The following is a 19188-nucleotide window of genomic DNA, read 5'->3' on the forward strand; positions in this document are numbered from 1 at the left end:
ACCCGGGCCACACGAATGGCAGGCGAGCACGCTGCCGCTTGAGCCACATCCCTAGCCCTTGACTTTCTTCTTGTTTAACTGGTTTTGGTCTTCCACAGTGCTTTTGCATCTCTACCAAAGTACAAACCTGGTTTCTGGTCAGATGTGGCTAAGGCAGTAGGTTCTCGAACTGCTAAGGAATGCCAGAAGAAATACCTGGAAGATCCTCGAGGAAAAGGACACCAGAAACATGTGATTAAGAAAAAGCAAGCCAATCCCAAAGGCCAGAATGGTAACCTTTGTAATTTTTCCTAGTGCTCAGTGTAGACTTCTAATCACTCACCAATTATATTTTATATTTATCCACAGTCTTATTACAGGTATTTTTTTAAAAGTGTTATCCTATATACCTACTTTTGTCAGTAGTAGCTTTGTAGCCTTGTGCTTTGAATTTTTTCTAGGAAATCGTAAATTAGATACAGAGATTCAGTACCCAAATTATTATTCTGATTATCTAATTTGATTTGAGGCTGCTTGATTAGGGCTCACTAGTGATTCACAAACAAGAAAACGATGAGAATAAATTTAATTTTCATAGTCCCAGGATTACATGCTTAGGTCCGTGGTTGCTAATAAAAGGTGTTTTATTCGAGAGAAATCCTGTAACAAGATTTAGAGAGATAATTCATTAAGGTTTTACATTTTAGCTAAATAACTAAATCAGGCATTTAGCAGCAGGAGTATGGGACATAGCCTTTCTCACAGAGTAACAATCTCTTAAACCTCACCTTGCCTAATCTTAGTTTAATGAGTTTATGTAGGCTAATCATACTGCATAGATGTCAATGTAGAAAGAATCATTTGTTATATAAGAGACTTAAAATAATAGAAGTTGTTAACTATAAAGCAGTTAATATATAACTAAATCTTTATCAAAATGTCTTGATGACTCTTAAGGTGAGAGAAAGAATGATAAAAAGCAGAATATTAAGATAACTGCCAAAGTGGGAACTCTTAAAAGGAAACAACAAATGAGGGATTTTCTGGAACAGTTGCCAAAAGATGACCATGACGATTTTTTCAGTACAACACCTTTAAAAAATCAAAAAAGAGTATTGGTAAGAGTCTCAAATGTATGAAATCATTGTTTTCTTAACCTATACTGACCTTTTTTGGGGGGGTGGGGGTGGCGGGTACCAGGGATTGAATACAGGGGTACTTTACCACTGAATCCCCAGTCCTTTTATTTTTTATTTTGGAACAGAGTCTTGCTAAGTTGCTGAGGCTGGCTTTGAACTTTGATCCTCCTGCTTCTGCCCTCCAAATCACTGGGATTAGAAGTATGTGCCACCACACCCAGCTTCTTATATTGACTATATTTTATATCTTTCATTTTTATTTATGGTAGTGTTCATTACTAATATTTCAGCCCAAGGATGGATAGCTTTTATAGATATGACCAAAGAGTAGGATAGGAAATAATCTGTATGCCATTTTCACCAGTTTCTAGAGTCTGTCCTTCAGTGGTTCAAACTTAATATTGTAAAACCAAATAGGAAACAAATAAATAGTCAAACATATATGTTTAAAATGTAAGGAGATTTCAAGATGACCAAAAAGAGGTTCTGGGTGCTCACCTTCTCCTTCTCCACAAAGAAGACCAGAGCAACAGGTGGATGGAAAACTGCATTCCAAGAGTCTAGACTATTGTAGCTTGACATCATCTTGAGAACAGTCACAGTTGGAATTCAGACTTCCCTAGGGGCCATAAGCCTCTGTATATCCCCATCTCCTAGGCCCTATAGATATTCTACCGTACTAGGACAGAGGTCTTCAGTCTCACAAACACAATTAGACCCAGAGTGAAATTGACTGCACCATGCAGGCCTGCACAATGCCTTATGTTACAGTAGGTGGCTAAGCTCAGCAGTATAGGACACCCCCAGGACCCAAGATATCAAGGCACTTCCCCGCTGGAACTGCACCCCTGCCTTTTTTCACTTCCCAATAGAACTAGCTACCCCATTGGCTACCTTTCATACCATTTCCAGCACTAGGCCTGAGAGCGCATACCCCAGACTGCCTCTGCTAAGTATACATACTCAATACGCCAGCATTGCTAGAGCTGGCACTACTCTACACCCCTCCAACAGTGGAGTTTACACCAGTGGTGCTGAAGAATTCAACAAGAGGAACTTAGCAATTATACATGAAAACTAAACATACTCTTGAATTACCATTGGCCAATGAGGAAATATAAAAGTAAATTAAACAATTTCTTGGAACAAACTAATAAAAACACAACATGCCAAAACCTATGGAATACAGCATAATTCATACTACAGAGAAAATTAGCAATAAGCACCTATATTGAAAATGAGAAAGCTACCAAATAAATAGTCTAACACTATAACTTAAGAAACTAGAAAAATAAGAGCAAACCAAACCCAAAATTAATAGGAAAATAATAGTAAACATCAGAGCAAAATTTACTGAAGTAGAGACTAAAAAAGAAATGCAAAAGATGAATGTAATGAACAGCTGAGTAGATTTTTGTTTTGTTTTGTTTTGTTTTTCTAGGTACTGTGGCACACACCTATAATCCCAGCAAACTCAGAAGGCTGAGGAAGGAAGATCCCAAGTTTTGAGGCCAGCCTGGGAAACTTAATGAGATCTGGTCTCAAATTTTTTAAAAAACAAGGGGCTAGGCTAAGTGGTAAAGTGCCACCTCCCCATCCACCCCCTACCCCCGCCGCCCAGTTCAGTCCCCAGCAATGCAGAAATAAATAAATAAATAAGCAAATAAGTAAGTAAATAAATAAATATATGTATAGGTATATAGATGTGTATATCTACATACCTTCTGTGTTATAGACTTTTTAAAAAAATTAGTTAAAATGTTCACTGCTAACAAAAGGAAGTCTGATATTAATAGTCATATATCAGTAGATACATCAATGGATTCATACCATTCAGAAAGCATATTGTGGTAATATATTACAAAAGCTATAAAGATAAATTCTGTTCTTCAGAATTCACCCTAAGAAATTCAGAAGCTTAAAATCTTTGCAAATAATCATTCTGGGTTTAACTGTATAGCAAAAACCTGGAAATGAATATACAGTAAATGTTTTTCATAAGCAATGAAATACAGTGCAAATATGAAGTGCTAGTTTAAGAGTATTTTAGAACCTAAATGTTAAGTGTATATAGATTAATGTACAAATACGTGGATATGGACAATTGAATTGAATAATGTAATAACTAATTTTTTCAGCTACCAGTTTCTTCATATTGTTTTCAAATCATCTTCTAAAATTTAACAAGACTAGTACTCAGTGCTTTGCAGAATCTAGTTACAACATTATTTCTGCCTCCTTTTTGCTTATACAAATTATAGGATACATTTTAAGGGTGCCATCTGAAGCCATTACTGTGTTCCCTTCACAATATCATGGTCCAATAGAGGTTGTACCCTTTGTTATCCCACCATTGTTTCATGCTCTGAATACATGTTTAGGACTAAATACAAGAGTAACAACATTAAAAAGATAGATAGAAATGGAAAGTGAATTAGCTCATTTTCCATGGCATAGGTCTACTTTTTCTACAATTTCAGTATAAAGATCTTTAACACTGCATGAGTCCCTACTAAGAGCCAAGCACAGTTCATTTTCATTTTTATTTTTATTTTGTTTTTTCTACACCTAAAGTCAGCAAGCTGTGGGCCTTTTGGTCAAATTCAGTTTATCATCTGTTTCACAGAGGTGCCGATTTGTTTGCATATTATGTGCATCTGCTTTCATAGTAGTGACACATTTTAAGTAGGTGGGACAAAGCTGTGTAGGCCATAAATCCTAAAGTATTTACCATCTGACTGCAGAAATCATTTGCATACTTCTAGTCTGCACAGCCTTTAGAAATAGGTGTTACTGAATCCATTTTACATGCAAACAATTTCTTTTGTCTTTAGTGATTCTGTCATCAATCTACTACTCTTTTTAATTATCTAATTTGGAAAATTATGAGGAGAAAAACACCAGTTCACTAAAAATCATCTTATGATAACGAAAAAAATATTTATTTTTATGTGTGCCTGCTGAAAATGTTTGTTTTCTAGTTACCAAGTTTCCAGGACAGTCAAGATGCTGATGATATTCTGCCAAATATGGACAGAAATCCAACAACTCCATCATCAGTTATCTTTCCACTGGCAGAAACTCCTCAGTGTCGGCATGTCACTCCTGGCATGCTGATCTCTATAAACAGGTGAATAATTTTGCATGTGCTATTTTAATATTCTGCATCATTGAGGAACATTTAAATATTTCATGAGTTGAGAAACAAAGATGTAGTAATGGGAAGAATTATTATTTAAAGAATGATGGGCCAAGCATGATGCACACCTGTAATTCCTGCCATTCAGGAAGCTAAGGTAGGACGATGGTATGGAAGAAGGTCTTTCTAAGTGTGATGCAAAAATCCAGAAGCCACAAATGATAAATAAAGTCAGCCATATGAAAAAATTGTATACGTTTCACCTGGTATTAACTACTGCAAACATTGAAAAGATAAGTTCTCACAAAAGAACTTACTGCAGTTTGTCACAGGCAAAGGCTAATAATTTCCCTAATATGTTTCCTACAAATCAGCAAGAAAACAAGCTTTTCTCATGCATATGTTAATAAAAATGTAAATCAGTACAATCTTCCAGGTGCTGTGGCACACACCTGTAATCCCAGACACTCAGAAGGATGAGGTAGGATGATCCCAAGTTTGAGGCAAGCCAGCAACTTAGCAAGAACTTGTCTCAAAATAAAAAATAAAAAGGACTTGGGAGGATAGTTAGGTGAGTTCCCCTTGATTCAATCCCTAGTACTAAAAAATAAAAATAAATAAGTAGAATCTGCAGCAACAATTTGTCAGGATCTGTCAATATGTATAAACCATACATGGCCTTTGAACCAGGAATTCTGTTTTTAGAATTGTGAATGCACACCTAATTTATTGTAGCATTGTTAAAATGGCAGAATTCAAATGTTTATCAGTAGGGAATCTCAAAATGAATTCTGATATATTATGTCATCATACAAATTGATGAAGAAATTTTTTATTACTACTATGGTCAAATGCCCAAGATATATTAATTGAAAATTGCAAGATGCAGTGAATAATGTGTTATGTACATATATATGTGTATAATTGCTTTTATTTAAATATCTCTTGACGAGATAGGTAAAAATCTTTAGGGATGGGACCTAGGGATGAATGAAAGTGTGACTTGAATCTTGAACTGTGTGTATATAAGAACTATTTGAAATATAAATATAAATGAAATTAACAGGAAAGAATAGGAGTGACCAATAGTTTGATGTCACAAAGAGGGCTATTCCATTTGGCAATTAAAAATGCTGATCTTGCTGGGCGTGATCATGCACGCGTGTAATCCCAGTGGCTCAGGAGGCTGAGACAGGAGGTTCGAGAGTTCAAAGCCAGCCTCAGCAATAGTAAGGCACTATAGCAACTCAGTGAGACTCTATCTCTAGATAAAATACAAAAAAAGGGGGTGTGTGCGGCTCAGTGGTTGAGTACCTCAGAGTTCAATCCCTGGTACCAAAAAAAAAAATATGTCTTCAAAAATTGTTGACATGGAATAATGTTCAGACAATAATTGTTTTTAAAAATTAAATAAAACAACATATAGCATGATCCCAATTTTATACAACATGAATTCATATGAGAAAGGAAATTTTTTAAACTAAAACATCAATAGCTATTATCTATAGGCTGTGTGGGATAACACTGATATGAGTCTGTGAGTTTTTGTTTGGTCTTCAAGGGGAGGATATTTCCTGTTTATACTGCGTTTATAATAAAACAGGACTTCTTTTTTTCTTATAGCGCAAATACCCAATAGATTTTCTTTCCTAAAAACTTTTTTAAGAAATTGAGTTTTCTAAACCTTCACTGTCTCTTGACTTCACCAGCTCTAAAAGTTGGCTTAACTTTTGTTGTTGTTGTTGTGCTAGGAATTGAACCCATGGCCTTGTGCATGCGAAGTGAGATAGGGAATTGAAAACAACCATTATGTTTGGCTTCAGTTTTCATCTGTAAATTGTAGGGCAGTCCTGTTTTCTGAGAATGAGCTGGAGTAGAGATGAGGTAAAAAGAAATGAAAAAACAAAACCTTCATCATTGTTATGGGGAATACAAGAAATATATAGAGAAATAAAAGCTGAGCTGATTGAAAACCAAACATAATTGGAAGAGGTGTACATTCTCAGTAGTGAACTACTGATTTTTTCTTTTTTTATTTTTTATTATTATTATTTTTTTTTTGGTACTTGGGACTGAACCCAGGGGCTCTGAACCACATTCCCAACCTTTTTTTTTTTTGAGACAGGGTCTCCCTAAGTTGCCAAGCTGGCTTTGAACTTGCAAATCCACCTTGCCTCAGCTTCTCAAGCTTCTAGGATTAACAGTTGTGTGCCAACACACCGGGTGAAAATCTACTTTTTTTTAAGATTGAATAGATTTTAGATTTTTAACGATTACTTTTCAGTCTGAAGTTAAAAGTATTATAGTTAATTTTGACTTGAAATTATTTTGTATTTAAACAGGAATGATTGTGATAAGTATGTTTATCGTATGCAAAAAAATCATAAAAGTAATGGTGGCATTGTCTGGGGCAATGTTAAGAAAAAAAGGGTAAGTATTTTTATTATTTTATCCAACATTTATCTATAGAACCCTGTAAGATATGACATATTATAATAGCTATATAATAGTCCATGCCCTACAGATACTTAAAATCTAATATGTGGCCATGATAACTAAATAACTACTGTAAGATTACAGATGGAAACTCGTAGACCAAACATTTGAGCAAGGTAAGAATGAGTAAAAAGAGTGTCTATTCAGTTACCAGGGAATAATCAGACTAATTAAATCATGATTTTTATAGAAGACATTTCATCAGCTTCCATGCAGCTTTAAAATAATTTTCAGATGATTTTCAGATTCATCTACTTAATGATAACCAGACATAAGTAGCAAGATTTTAGAATAGCTAATTCACCTCAAATTTCCTCAAAGCTAATCTTGCAGAATAATTTATGGGGACAGGACATTCATACCCTAAAAGTACTCCTTTTCTTCCCTAACTTAACTTGAAATGTTTATGCTGCATACTGGCTAGAATATAATTCCTCTCTCAGTCTCTCTAAATATTGGCATTACATAATCACATCCATGTTCCTGGGCTTCACTTATACACAGGAAATAGTAGGTATTTCACTGGGACCTTGCTTTAAAATCAGTCTGGGGACTCTTGTTCTTCCAAAGAAATTTGAACTCCATAAATGAACTAGATAGACTCCTTAGTGATCCTTAAGATTCCCTTTCTACAGTCCCACATCCTTAGGGGGAGAAAGCCATGGAATGAATGGGAGTCTAAAGATTTGACTCATCCAGGCATTGTGGCACACACCTGTGATTCCAGTGGCTTACGAGGATCATGAGTTCAAAGCCAGCCTCAGCAACTTAGTGAGCTGCTAAGCAACTCAATGAGACCCTGTCTCTAAATAAAATACAAAATAGGGCTGGGGATGTGGCTCAATGGTTAAGTGTAAGATTTGTCTTTTTTTCCAGTAAACTGATTCTTGCTAAATTCTCCAATTCAGTGCTTCTCAAATGTGTGCACAAAGAGTGCCAATTGTGGCTAGTACTTTGAAAAACCTTGTATATGAAAATGCACTTAAAAATTTGCATATGTTACCACCATTTTAAGCCAAGACTTTGAGGTAGGGGGAACTAATACTTTGATAGTATAATGTTTTCCAAATATGGACTTATTTTTTTTTTTACTATAGTCAGTTATTTGATTATGATAAAATATATTTTTACTAACAAGGATTTAAGTGAAATAAATACTTCAATATTAGCTTTTTGAAGCATATAGACTATCCTTTAGCCATTGTATGTAGCATTAGTTTGTAATGTTTTCTTATAGTAATGTTTGCCAACAATGAGAAACAACATCGAACAAGTTGTGATTTTTGCCCTGGATGAATGCAAAATAAAATTAGGCTTTTGACAAATAACTATCAAGTGATTTAACTGTTATACTATGTATTAAGCATACTTAATTTTGTCTATGCTTGAGGAGGCATCAAAGTAGGTACCACTTACCTATAAATGTGAACTTTTTTATAGGTTGAAACTAATTTCTCAACTCCAACATCAAGAAAAACCCTGTTTAATCAAGGTAATTTATTTTGTAAATAAGGCATCTATTATTTGGTAATATTTATTTAAACAATCCTGAAATTGTTGTTTGTTAGCTCCAAAGAGAGTTAGTTCCTTACACTTTTTCAATTTTCACTAAAATTACTTGGATATGTATTAATCCTTTTTATTAAATATCTCCTTACAGACTTAGGAGACACATCTGGTATTGGAAAACTTTTAACTAATGCTATGGAACCTTCAGATGAAGAAGAAAAAGATGATTATTTTTCAAATACTGATTCTGAATAGTAAAAATGAGAATGATTTAATGATTTTTATCATAAAGCAGACAGTATATTTGTATCTCCATTGGGTGAATAAGCATTTTTTTCATAATGTAGCTTCATATGAAAATATGGATTTTTTTCCCCAAAGGTTTCATGTTTGTATTAAAATATCCTGTAGAATATTCCTCATTGCTGCAGCTTGTTTACACAGCTATATATTTGTGTGTTTTGTAATATTAAAATATAGTCAAGTTTCTTATAAGCATCTAAGTCTGTTTACTTTAATGATTTGATAAAATCATGTCCCAAATAACTTTTTAAAGTCTTGCTACCCTAAAAAGGGGAGGTGGGGAGATGAAAGAAGTTGGATTAATGACTTCTGAATTCATGAAAAATTACAGCATTTGTCACCACCAAAGTTGATTTAATGTTTAAATTATGCATTGTTTTAAACTATTTAACATTTCTCTCATTTCTCATGATCTCCCTATGAAACCAATGTAACTTTAATTTATTGATTTTTAAATGTTTTACTAGAGAACAGATGCTGCTGCATTCTACCAACCTGCTTTCATTTGCAGACATACAAGTTAATAGATCCACCATTATAAGGAGCCAAGTTAATGAATATTATGTCATAGTAAACATCCTTTCTTTTACTTACAGCTCTTTAGAAATAACATTTTAGCGTAATTCTGTCATTATGTTTCAAAGTTTGACATAAAAATATTTTCTTTCTGGTTATAGTACACATTCATTCCTAACTGTTCAAATAAAGTTAGTCTTTACAGTATTTGTTTCCAGGTTGTTTTTATTTTTGTTTTATTGACTGATCAGAGAAAGAAAACAAATACACATTTTGTTAAGGGTGCTGATTAAGTTTCTTAGTAGAAGTTTTTCTACTTGAGCATTTCTAAAAAGTTTACTTGGGGGCTGGGGTTGTGGCTCAGTGGTAGAGCACTTCCCTAGCATGCATGAGGCACTGGGTTCGATTCTCAGCACCACATATAAATAAATGAATAAAATAATGGCCCATCAACGTCTAAAAAAAAAATTTAAAAGATTACTTAAAAATACCATGATTGGACTACCCTTCTTCTTTAAACTACTATAATTATTTCCATTCCCACAACTCTTATTTGATGTAGGATGGAATAAAGGAAAGGAAAGATATAAAAGGTTTATTTTAGAGTGGCCCTAAAAAAATACCATTTACAACTTAGGTGCCAATATTTGATATTACATTCTGCTGCTTAAATTTACCGTAATATATTAGAAGTTAAGAAATCCATGACACAAAAGTATTTTATAACATTAAGTCAAATCTAATAACAAAAAATTTGGGAATGGCATACACTTGACCCAGAACACAAGTCTTACTCTCAGTGCTCATATTCCCTATGTCCAGTCTAAACTCCTTCAGTGTCCTTTTCTACTTTGGTCGTCTTTTTTCTTTTTCTTTCTTTTTTTCTTTTTGGTATCCTACCCTGCCAGGTTCCTGGTAGTCCCATTTCTATTAGGTCATAAAGTAAATTAATAATGTTTAAGGTAAGATAAGTAACCTCTAAAGAAAACAAAGCAAAAATGCAAAAGACTTTAAAAGGCTCAAGGATTAAAATAATAAGATTAGTAATCAAAAAGATGAATAGTAAAGGGACACAATTGAGACTGCTGCTTATTAGTTCTTCTAGACTGACTTTAAAAGAGTCTAATTTATATTCGAAATAAAAACATAAAGTCATGTTAAATTAATAACATCACAAACATAATGGGTGAAAACCAAATACATTCAATAACTTGTTCAAAAAAATTTTTCCAGCCAGGTACTATGACATACATCTGTAATCCTATGGACTTGGGAGGGGAGGCTGAGTCAGGAGAATTGCCAAGTTTGAGATACTGTCTCTAAATAAAAAGGACAGGGATGTAGCTCAGTGGTTGAATGTTCCTAAGTTCAATCCCTAGTACCACACATACATGGGGGGAAAAAGTATCGCTTTTTTTCTATTCTATATAAATAAATCTACTTTGATTAAAGATAAACCTCCCTAAGCAATTTGGTGAAAACTTGTCTCAAAATAACGGGGGGGTAGGGGATTTAGCTCAGTGGTAAAGTAGCCCTGGGTTCAATCCCTAGGGAAATCCACCCCCTTCACACACACAAGAAATACTAAGTTCAAGCTCTTATGCCACTTAGAATATATTTCAACAACAAAAGTAATAGTTGAATATACTTGACTTGTATATGACAGAAGAATGTGATTCAATTCATAATACACATATAGACACAATTTTTCATGTCTGTACACAAAGTAGAGCCACACCATTTGTGTCTTCATACATGTAGTTAAGATAATGATATCCATCTCATTCCACTGTCTTTCCTACCCCGATTCCCCTTCCCTTCCCCTCCATCCCCTTGCCCTATCTAAATTTTCTATTTTCCTAGTGACTGGGTCATTGATCTGACAAGACACCTACCACTTAAACCTTATCAATATATATGTTTAGATCCAGTACATTTAAAATATTGGCAATATTGTAGTTCATATATAGGAATAATGGTTTGTGACCACTAAGTTGGCAGTAGACATGGATACTATTCATGCTAAGAAATAACAATGACAATACATCTTGCAGGGAAAATCCCAGAACACATCTCACTCAGCTTTTATTTTCTCCTCAATATTACCTGTAACAAAACATTGATTTATTAAATAAAGAAATTAATTTCATAATCTAGTCAAAATGTTTACTAAGCATTAAAGAATTTCTTTTAAAATAATTTGTATAATCTACATAAATAAAAATGTACACAAAATATCTTTAAGTGATAAGGAAATATTCTGTTACATATTTTAAACTGGCACAAACCACAGCAATGATTACTGAAGTGCATTTAGAATTGTGAGAGTACAATAACTGTATCTTGAGTAGTCTCTGATCATGTATCAGATTTCAATCTATCTTTAAGATCATTTGGTAACATTTCCTTATCAAATATGTAGTGAACATATCTATAGATCTCCTCAGCTTTTTGATGAGTTACTTGTGCACAAGTGGAGATTTCTTGAGGTGAGCTGAAAAATAAATGGGACAAAAACATTATACTATAACTTTTGGTTTTTATAAAATTTAATATTCTTACCTTACCTAAAGAACACCAAATAGCATTTAAGAAAAATCACATCTTCCTGAGCATTACACAGGTGACTGATAAAGTCTTTAGCATTAGTTAAATAAAACAAAAACATTTCATTTATATAAAATCATCTGCATTAATGATTTCAATATGTGTAATCAACTGAATATTTGTTATCTCCCCAAAATTCATGTGATGGAACTCTGATCCCAAATTGATGGTGCTGGTTTCTGTCTCCTACTACTACCATCCCCAAAAAAGGTTCATGTGTAGAGAACTTGGTCCTCCAGGCGGCAGTTCTGGAAGATGGTATGGACCTTTAAGAGGTGGGGCCTAGTGGGAAAAGTTTAGATTCCTGGAGTCAGCACTGCCTTTGGCAGGGATTGTAGGATCCCTGTTTCTCTCCCTGTACCTGGGAGAGAAAATCATGTGCTCCATAAAATCATGTGCTCCTGCCTTTGCTATCCACTCCATGAGGTAACACAGAATCACTACAGAGCCTTTGCTGTGCTTGTTGAACTTTCAATCTCCAAAATGGGCTAAACAAACCTTTCTGTGCCAGTTACTTCATTAGCATAACAGTGGGATGACTTAACACAGATGATATTTGGAGGTGGGGACTATGGGAGGTAAGTAGATCATAAGGGTAAGAGTCCTCAGCACCCTTTTAAAAGAGGCCCCAACTAACTCTGCTTCTACCCGAGAGAATACAGGAAGTCAGTAGACTGCAACCCAGAAGAGAGGGCCTTTGCCAAAACCCAACCATGTTGCCACCTAGACTTCAGACTTCTAGCCTCTAGAACTCTTTGTAAGTCAGCCAACCAGTGTATGGGATTATAGCAGCCCAAATTAACTAAGACACCATACCTTTTATGGACCTTTAATTAAAATAAACTTACGTTCTAATATATCCTTCTGCAAGCAATATAATAATCAAAAACCAGGCTAGGGGTATGGTTCAATGAAAAAAGTACTTGTCTAGCATGCACAAAGTCCTGGGATTGATCCTTGGCACTTTAAAACAAGCAAAACTAGTATAATTCTCAACTTGAATGTTCTAGTTACAGAACTGAATGGCCCAGAAATGTTAGAATGCAAGGTCAAACTGTTGTCTATCTCCCCATAGAGCTCTAAGCACCTTGAAGGCAAGGCCTACTCCCCCACTGCCCCCAATTAGTGTCTCATCTTCATGAATTAACCAATACTTAGTACCAGTTAACAGGCAAAAACAAAACAAAACAAAAAAACAATTTATTAATGGTCACTGAGTCTTTTTTGAAAATATTAAAATTCTATGAAATGCTTCTAAGAATCATTTAAAAGTAATCATTATAAAATGTTACAAAAATAGACATACCTGTTAGCCATCTCTTGCACAGATGTAAACTGGTGACACATATTTAATGCAGTTATATAACTTATATTGGGAATACTTAAATAAAATTGAAGTGCCTCACATTTACTACTGTTTACCACTGTTGGAACATGAATACCAACATTCTTTCTTTGTTCCACTAAAGACAATTCCTTTAGCAAATCTGCAGTTTCTTCTTGGCAGGAACTGAAAAGAATTCGAATTCCAGCACCAATTAAGGTGGTCAGCAGACTGTCATAACTCTTTGTTCTCTTGAACATCCTTGATGTGTCTCCTAAATATTTCATGTTTAGGAAAATATAAAATTTAGTAACTAACACTAAGTAGAATCATTAATTTATATTTTTTAAATACCAAGATCTATAGCATTGAACAAACTAGTGCTACATTCTGCTAATGAGAAACTGACAGCAAACGTTTTAAAGTGACTCTCTAATATCTAAGAGATATTAAGGAGAACTTCAACTGAAATCAACATAGGAAGGTGAAAATATAAGGGAGAATTTATATTTCTAGATAATTCACTTTTGAAGACCAAGGCTATATTATTAATTTCTTATTGCTGGCATAGATGAAGGGCTCCTTAATTATTGGTTTAACTAATATAAAAAAATTATCTCATGTACTTATTCCAAAGGTAAACTACAGAAATATCCTGCATGCCCATTTTAATGTTACTTCATCATTAATTTATTAGCCTAACATTCCTGGTCATTTTCTTTTCCATATTCTAGGTACAACCTGTTTTTGGCATTCCCCACTTATGCCCACCCCATTTATACCATTTTGTAACTGGCCAGTTAACCAAGAAGCTGGTTATATAATTTTTTTCTATGTTACTTTCTCTCTGTTCTAAATCTAATTCCTTTATCCCTCACTTGTTAAATTAAAAAGGAGAAAAAAAAAAACACCTTAATTTAACTGAAAGATAAAATTTACTTATCCAAGGTCAAATGGTTCACCAGTGATAGTATGGAGGATGAAAAAGTTGCCTAATTCTCAAATCAATGTTTTACATAAACTATACTATTTCGTTTCATGTGTAAGTCTTCAATTTGTCCATAATGGCTTTTGCCTACATGATTTCACTTAATGCTCATAATATGATAAAATGAGTGTTACAAGTATATGGTTAATACTTACTCATCAGAGGGAGTGATCTATCAAGGTAACAAACATCACATAGCTATAAAGAAGCTGGATTTCGTTTGTTCTGTTTTTGTTTTTTTTAGCAGTGCTGGTGATCAAACCCAGTGTCTCAGGAATGCCAAGCAAATGCTCCACTACTGAGCCACATCCCCATCAAGAAACTTGAAATCAACACATCTGGATTCCATTTCCTTTGATCTTTTCACTATTCTCTGGAACTCCCCATACATACAATTAAATAATAACCACAGAAATTCCCTAATTTGTAACTCCAATTTGACATTTCCAAATTTATCTTAGCACCCATTTCAATGACCAATTGCAAAGTTAATCTTCATGTTCATTCAAAGTTGAGTTCCCCTTAAATCTGCTGCTTTTTTTATAATCATATTGCAATAAACAGCACCATTACCTAACTGGCCAGTTACCAAGAAGTTGGTCAAGTAAGAGTAATTCTCAACTCTTCCAACCAACTCCTACAAATCCTGACTCTTAAGCATCTCTTTGATCCTACTTCTGTTCTCCATTGCTGCTTTATTTAAGGCCCTCCTCTCTCGGATTCTTGAAGTCATGATTGACTTTACTTGCCTTCAGTTCTCATAGGTTTCATTTAATTACAACAACTGATGATAAACATAATGGCATTAAAATGTGAAATGACATTCATCGAGTTAAGTATTTATATTTTAAGAGTTTTCTATTGCTTGACAGTAGAATAATAAAATAGTCAAGTTCCTATTCAGGCTCGTAAACAAATATTTTAAAATACAAACCTGTTTTTTCTCTGTCTTTTTCCACAATCACACATATTCTTTCAAACATGTTCTGTAGGTGCTGGATCTGCTCGATGAGCTTGTTCTTATTGACAGTATTTAACATCTCAGATTGAGACTTCCTTTCCACCACCATGCGATTACTCACAATGTAATCACAGCCATTAAGAGGACATACCTCTACTTGAAACCCATGGATTGCTCTTAAGGAAGAAATAACTTCTACACCAGAAGTGATTTCACGACTGTCTACAAGAATACAGGTTCTTTTTCCTTCCTGTGGAATTTTAAGAGAACTATGCATCTCAGTCAAATGTGGTCTTGAACTGAAACCGTATGAAATTCTAGAATCCTGCAAAGTACTACAAACCTGAAAGAAGAGAAAACACTGATCACAAATTGGTTAAATATGTATTAGTGTCACAGACTTTTCACATCTCATGCTGATTCTTCTTATTGATAATGTTCAGGTCTTTTCCTTCAACAAGTCTAATGTGACTGTAATTAAAGAACAAGTCCCCATTTTTACAACTCAAAAAACATTGTAAGGCTATAATTAAAAACAAAAGCCAAGAGCAATAAGATGTAATTAAAGTAGGAGAAAGTCTAAACAATGAATAGGAAAGGAAAATAAGTTTTTAAAAGTAAAGTTGTTCTAAATTTTAGCCTAGCTAGAGATTTTTTAAAAAATGATTAAATAATAACCTGAAAGCAGATTTGAGTTTATCTCAAATAATAAGAAAATTAGACAAGATGTCATTGAAAAATAACTGGGAGATTTTGATAACCAAAAAGTGTCTTCATCTGAAAACAATTAAATCTCCTAAATAACATTGTTTTGTTACAGTGTTGTGCTGGGTAAAGAACCCAAGGCTTCATGTATGCTAGGCAAGAACAATGCCACTGAGCTAAATTCTAAATAACATATTTTAAAAGATAATTAAGGGCTAGAGATGAAGGCTCATTGGTAGAGCACATGCATAGCATGCTTGAGGTCCTGGGTTCAATCCCCAGCACAGATCCCAAGTTCAAAGCCAGTCTCAGCAATGGTGAGGCGCTAAGCAACTCAGTGAGACCTTGTCTTTAAATAAAATACAAAACAGGACTGAGGACGTGGTTCAGTGGTGGAATGACCGAGTTCAATCCCCAATACCAAAAAAAGAGAGTTCTACAAGTTGATTAAGGCAGAACAAACCCAGATTCCCTTAGAAAAATTCTACCAAATCCTGTGGACCATTACCTTTTCTTTTCAGAGACACTACATGAAAAAGATGCATAGTACTAGCTGTCCAAACACCTACCCAAAACACAGTTAAACAGTATAAATGCTTAATAAGAAATAAAATCTATTCCACAAAAGCAGAAAGAAAAAAAACAGTCAATCTTGACATCTGAAAAGGAGGGGAAAATCCTATCAGAATCAGTAGTCACAAACTAGCCCTTCAGTCCTGTGAGCCTGTACCAAAATCCTGTACACAATACACACAAACCTCAAACAATTTGAAACGCGCTCAGAAAAGAAATGCAGGGGCTGAGGTTGTAGCTCAGTGGTATGTCACTTGCCTAGCACTGGTGAGGCTCTGGTTCTATCCTTAGCACCATATAAAAATAAATAAAATAAAGGGCTGGGTGTGGTGATGCATGCCTATAATCCCAGAAACTCGGGAGACTGAGACAGGAAAGATTGCAAGTTCAAAGCCTTTAGCAATTTAGCAAGCACCTAGCTAATTTACCAAGACCCTGTCTCAAATTTTAAAAAAATGAAAAATGAGGGCTGGGGTTGTAACTCTGTGGTACAGTACTTGCCTAGCACATGAGAGGCACTGGGTTTGATCCTCAGCACCACATCAAATAAATAAATACACATACTCTGAAAATGGTGCTATAATAAGAAAAATGACAACTTGAAATGACACATGAAAACACCAATTCTCATTATACTGATAACATTCTCTATTAATGAGGATCTGGAAGAATCAGGAATTCTTTTACATTGCTGGTGGAAAGGAAAAACAACAACAAAAAAAAAAAACAGTAAAACCCCAATGGAGAAGTTAGCAATATCTGGCACCATTATATCTGCATTTACCTTTTCAAAAACCTCATTTCCAAGAATCCACCCCAAAGCAGTACTGTCAGAATACAAGAAGATATACACACAGCTATTTGATACAGGAGTATTTATAAGAATGAAAGATTAGAAACAACTATATTACTATAAAGTAAATCCTAGGATATATATATTTAAGTGAAAAAACAAGGTGGAGAAAAATGAATGCTATCATCTATTTAAAGGGATTCATATATAATATTTCAAAAAATGGAAAAACAAATACATATATTTATAATATTATATATTATATATAAATAAATATATATATATTTATAAAATTAAAAATATTTATGTTTGAGGTGGGGCTGTGGCTCAATGGTGGAATGCTTACCTGGCATGTGTAAGGCACTGGGTTTGATCCTTAGCACCACATAATAATTAAAATAAAGGTAGTATGTCCATCTACAACTAAAAAAATTTTTAAATATGTATATTTAATATACATACTTAAATATTACAGTTGTACAAGGGAGAATCTCAGTCTTGTGATGTACAGATGATGTACAGATTCACTGTGATGTACTCATACATGTACATAGAAAAGTTATATCAGAATCATTCTACTGTCTTTCCTATTCTATCCTTCCTCCCACACCTTCTTTCCCCTTTGTCTAATCCACTGAACTTCAAGTGACCTATACAGATGAACCAAAGAAACTGGTGAGAGGCAGAAGGGGATGTAGAAAAACACACACACAATATGAAGATTTAAAAAAGGCTGAGATCCAGTGGGACACGGCTCTCTGAAGAGGGAACAGAGTCTGAAGAGTTGGCCCAACAAGCTTACTTTTATAAAGTGTCATAATCAAGAAGTAGAATTTCAGGCTGCAATTCACCTGCGGCTTGCAGACAGATTGCTAGGGTTCAGCGCCTGGGTGCTTCTTAGAACCTGAGCTTATCGGAGCGAACACCGAGCGCGGGGCGGCCGAGTTCCGGCTCCCGGAACCGTTCCGCGGAGCCTGCGGAGGCTGCTTCTCGGACCCTGCTCCTATCAGAGCATACAACAAGCACTAAGCAGCCGAATTCCGGCCCCCGGAACTGAGCCCGCGGGGACTGCTTCTTGGAGCTTACACTTATAGGAGCTTACACCGAGCACGGAGCGGCCGAGTTCCGGCTCCCGGAACTTCCCTAGACCGGGGCTAGGAGCCCGCGGAAACTGCTTCTCCGTACGGGTCCTGCTGACGGCCGGTCAGGACTCACCCGTTGCTTTGGTTGCCCGGCAAGAGGAACGAAATGCTGCCATTCGCATAGGACACCAACATGGCAGAGATCTGATGTCAGCAGAAAGCGGCAGAGGAGAGAACTTCATCAATTCCAGCGGTGACATAAGCAGTTGGTCTCCTGGTAGGGGGGGTGAGGCACAGACACCCGAGTCTCCTCAATTTGTCGTTGAGCCAGAGGGGAGAAGCCGGGCCGCTGCCAGCGCCCGGAGCAGGCCCAGCGGCTCGCCAGCGTGGTGACCGTGTGGCCCCAATTGGAGAGGAGGCGGAGCGGAGCCACCACTCGCACCCGCAAGGTGGGCAGACCCGCGACCCAGTGGTACATGGGCGTGGTAGGAGGGGCAGGGCAGAGCCGCCGTTCGCGCTTGCAAGGTAAACAGACCTGTGACAGCCGGGCAGGTCAGGCCCAGTGGCCTGCCAGTGCGCTACACATGTCACCCCAACTGGAATAGGGGCAGAGCAGATCCTTCTCCCACGCCCGGATCAGGCCCTGCCAGTGTGGTGGTCACGTGACCCTAATTGGAGTGGGGGCGGAGTGGGGGCAGAGCGGAACCTCCACTCGCGCCCGCAGGGTGAGCAGACCAGTGATCAAACTGCAGATCAGACCCAGGGGTCTGCAGGCGTGGTAGGAGGGGCAGGGCAGATCCGCCGCCCGCGCCTCCAAAGTAGGCAGACCTACAACAGACCGGTGGATCAGGCCCAGGAGCCTGCCGGCATGGTACAAACACCACCCTAATTGGAGTAGTGGCGGAGCAGAGTCACCGCCCGTGCCAGGAACAGGCCCAGCGTCCTGCAGGCGGGGTAGTCACGACACCCCATTTGGAGTAGGGGCAGAGTAGAACCGCCGCCCGCGTCTGCAGGGTAGGCAAACCTGCAACCGACTGGCGGATCAGGCCCGGTGGCCAGCCGGCGTGGTACACT

At 36.3% G+C, this 19188-nt stretch overlaps 2 protein-coding genes across 6 annotated transcripts in view; one reads left to right on the forward strand and one right to left on the reverse strand.

The window, feature by feature from the left end:
* The window catches only part of Mis18bp1 (MIS18 binding protein 1), a 33784-nt gene extending 24496 nt beyond the window's left edge, over positions 1 to 9288 (forward strand). For 2 of the 4 annotated variants that reach the window (XM_048798628.1, XM_015491136.2), the window contains 6 exons: positions 99 to 271; positions 937 to 1097; positions 4100 to 4248; positions 6600 to 6687; positions 8194 to 8245; positions 8414 to 9288. In XM_048798628.1, the coding sequence (XP_048654585.1) occupies positions 99 to 271; positions 937 to 1097; positions 4100 to 4248; positions 6600 to 6687; positions 8194 to 8245; positions 8414 to 8517 (727 nt within the window). In that variant the 3' untranslated portion in view covers positions 8518 to 9288. Of the gene's footprint in view, positions 1 to 98; positions 272 to 936; positions 1098 to 2559; positions 2786 to 4099; positions 4249 to 6599; positions 6688 to 8193; positions 8246 to 8413 lie in introns of those variants that run through there. The other 2 variants (XR_007345784.1, XR_007345785.1) reach the window with 2 other exon arrangements.
* Positions 9289 to 19188, reverse strand: part of Fancm (FA complementation group M) — a 59987-nt gene continuing 50087 nt past the window's right edge. For both annotated transcript variants that reach the window (XM_015491150.2, XM_048798625.1), the window contains 3 exons: positions 14935 to 15304; positions 12995 to 13286; positions 9289 to 11575 (listed from right to left, as the gene is read on the reverse strand). In XM_015491150.2, the coding sequence (XP_015346636.1) occupies positions 11440 to 11575; positions 12995 to 13286; positions 14935 to 15304 (798 nt within the window). In that variant the 3' untranslated portion in view covers positions 9289 to 11439. The remainder of the gene's footprint in view (positions 11576 to 12994; positions 13287 to 14934; positions 15305 to 19188) is intronic.

This window comes from Marmota marmota, unplaced genomic scaffold (genome assembly GCF_001458135.2).
Source record: "Marmota marmota marmota unplaced genomic scaffold, marMar, whole genome shotgun sequence".
Taxonomy (NCBI): domain Eukaryota; kingdom Metazoa; phylum Chordata; class Mammalia; order Rodentia; family Sciuridae; genus Marmota; species Marmota marmota.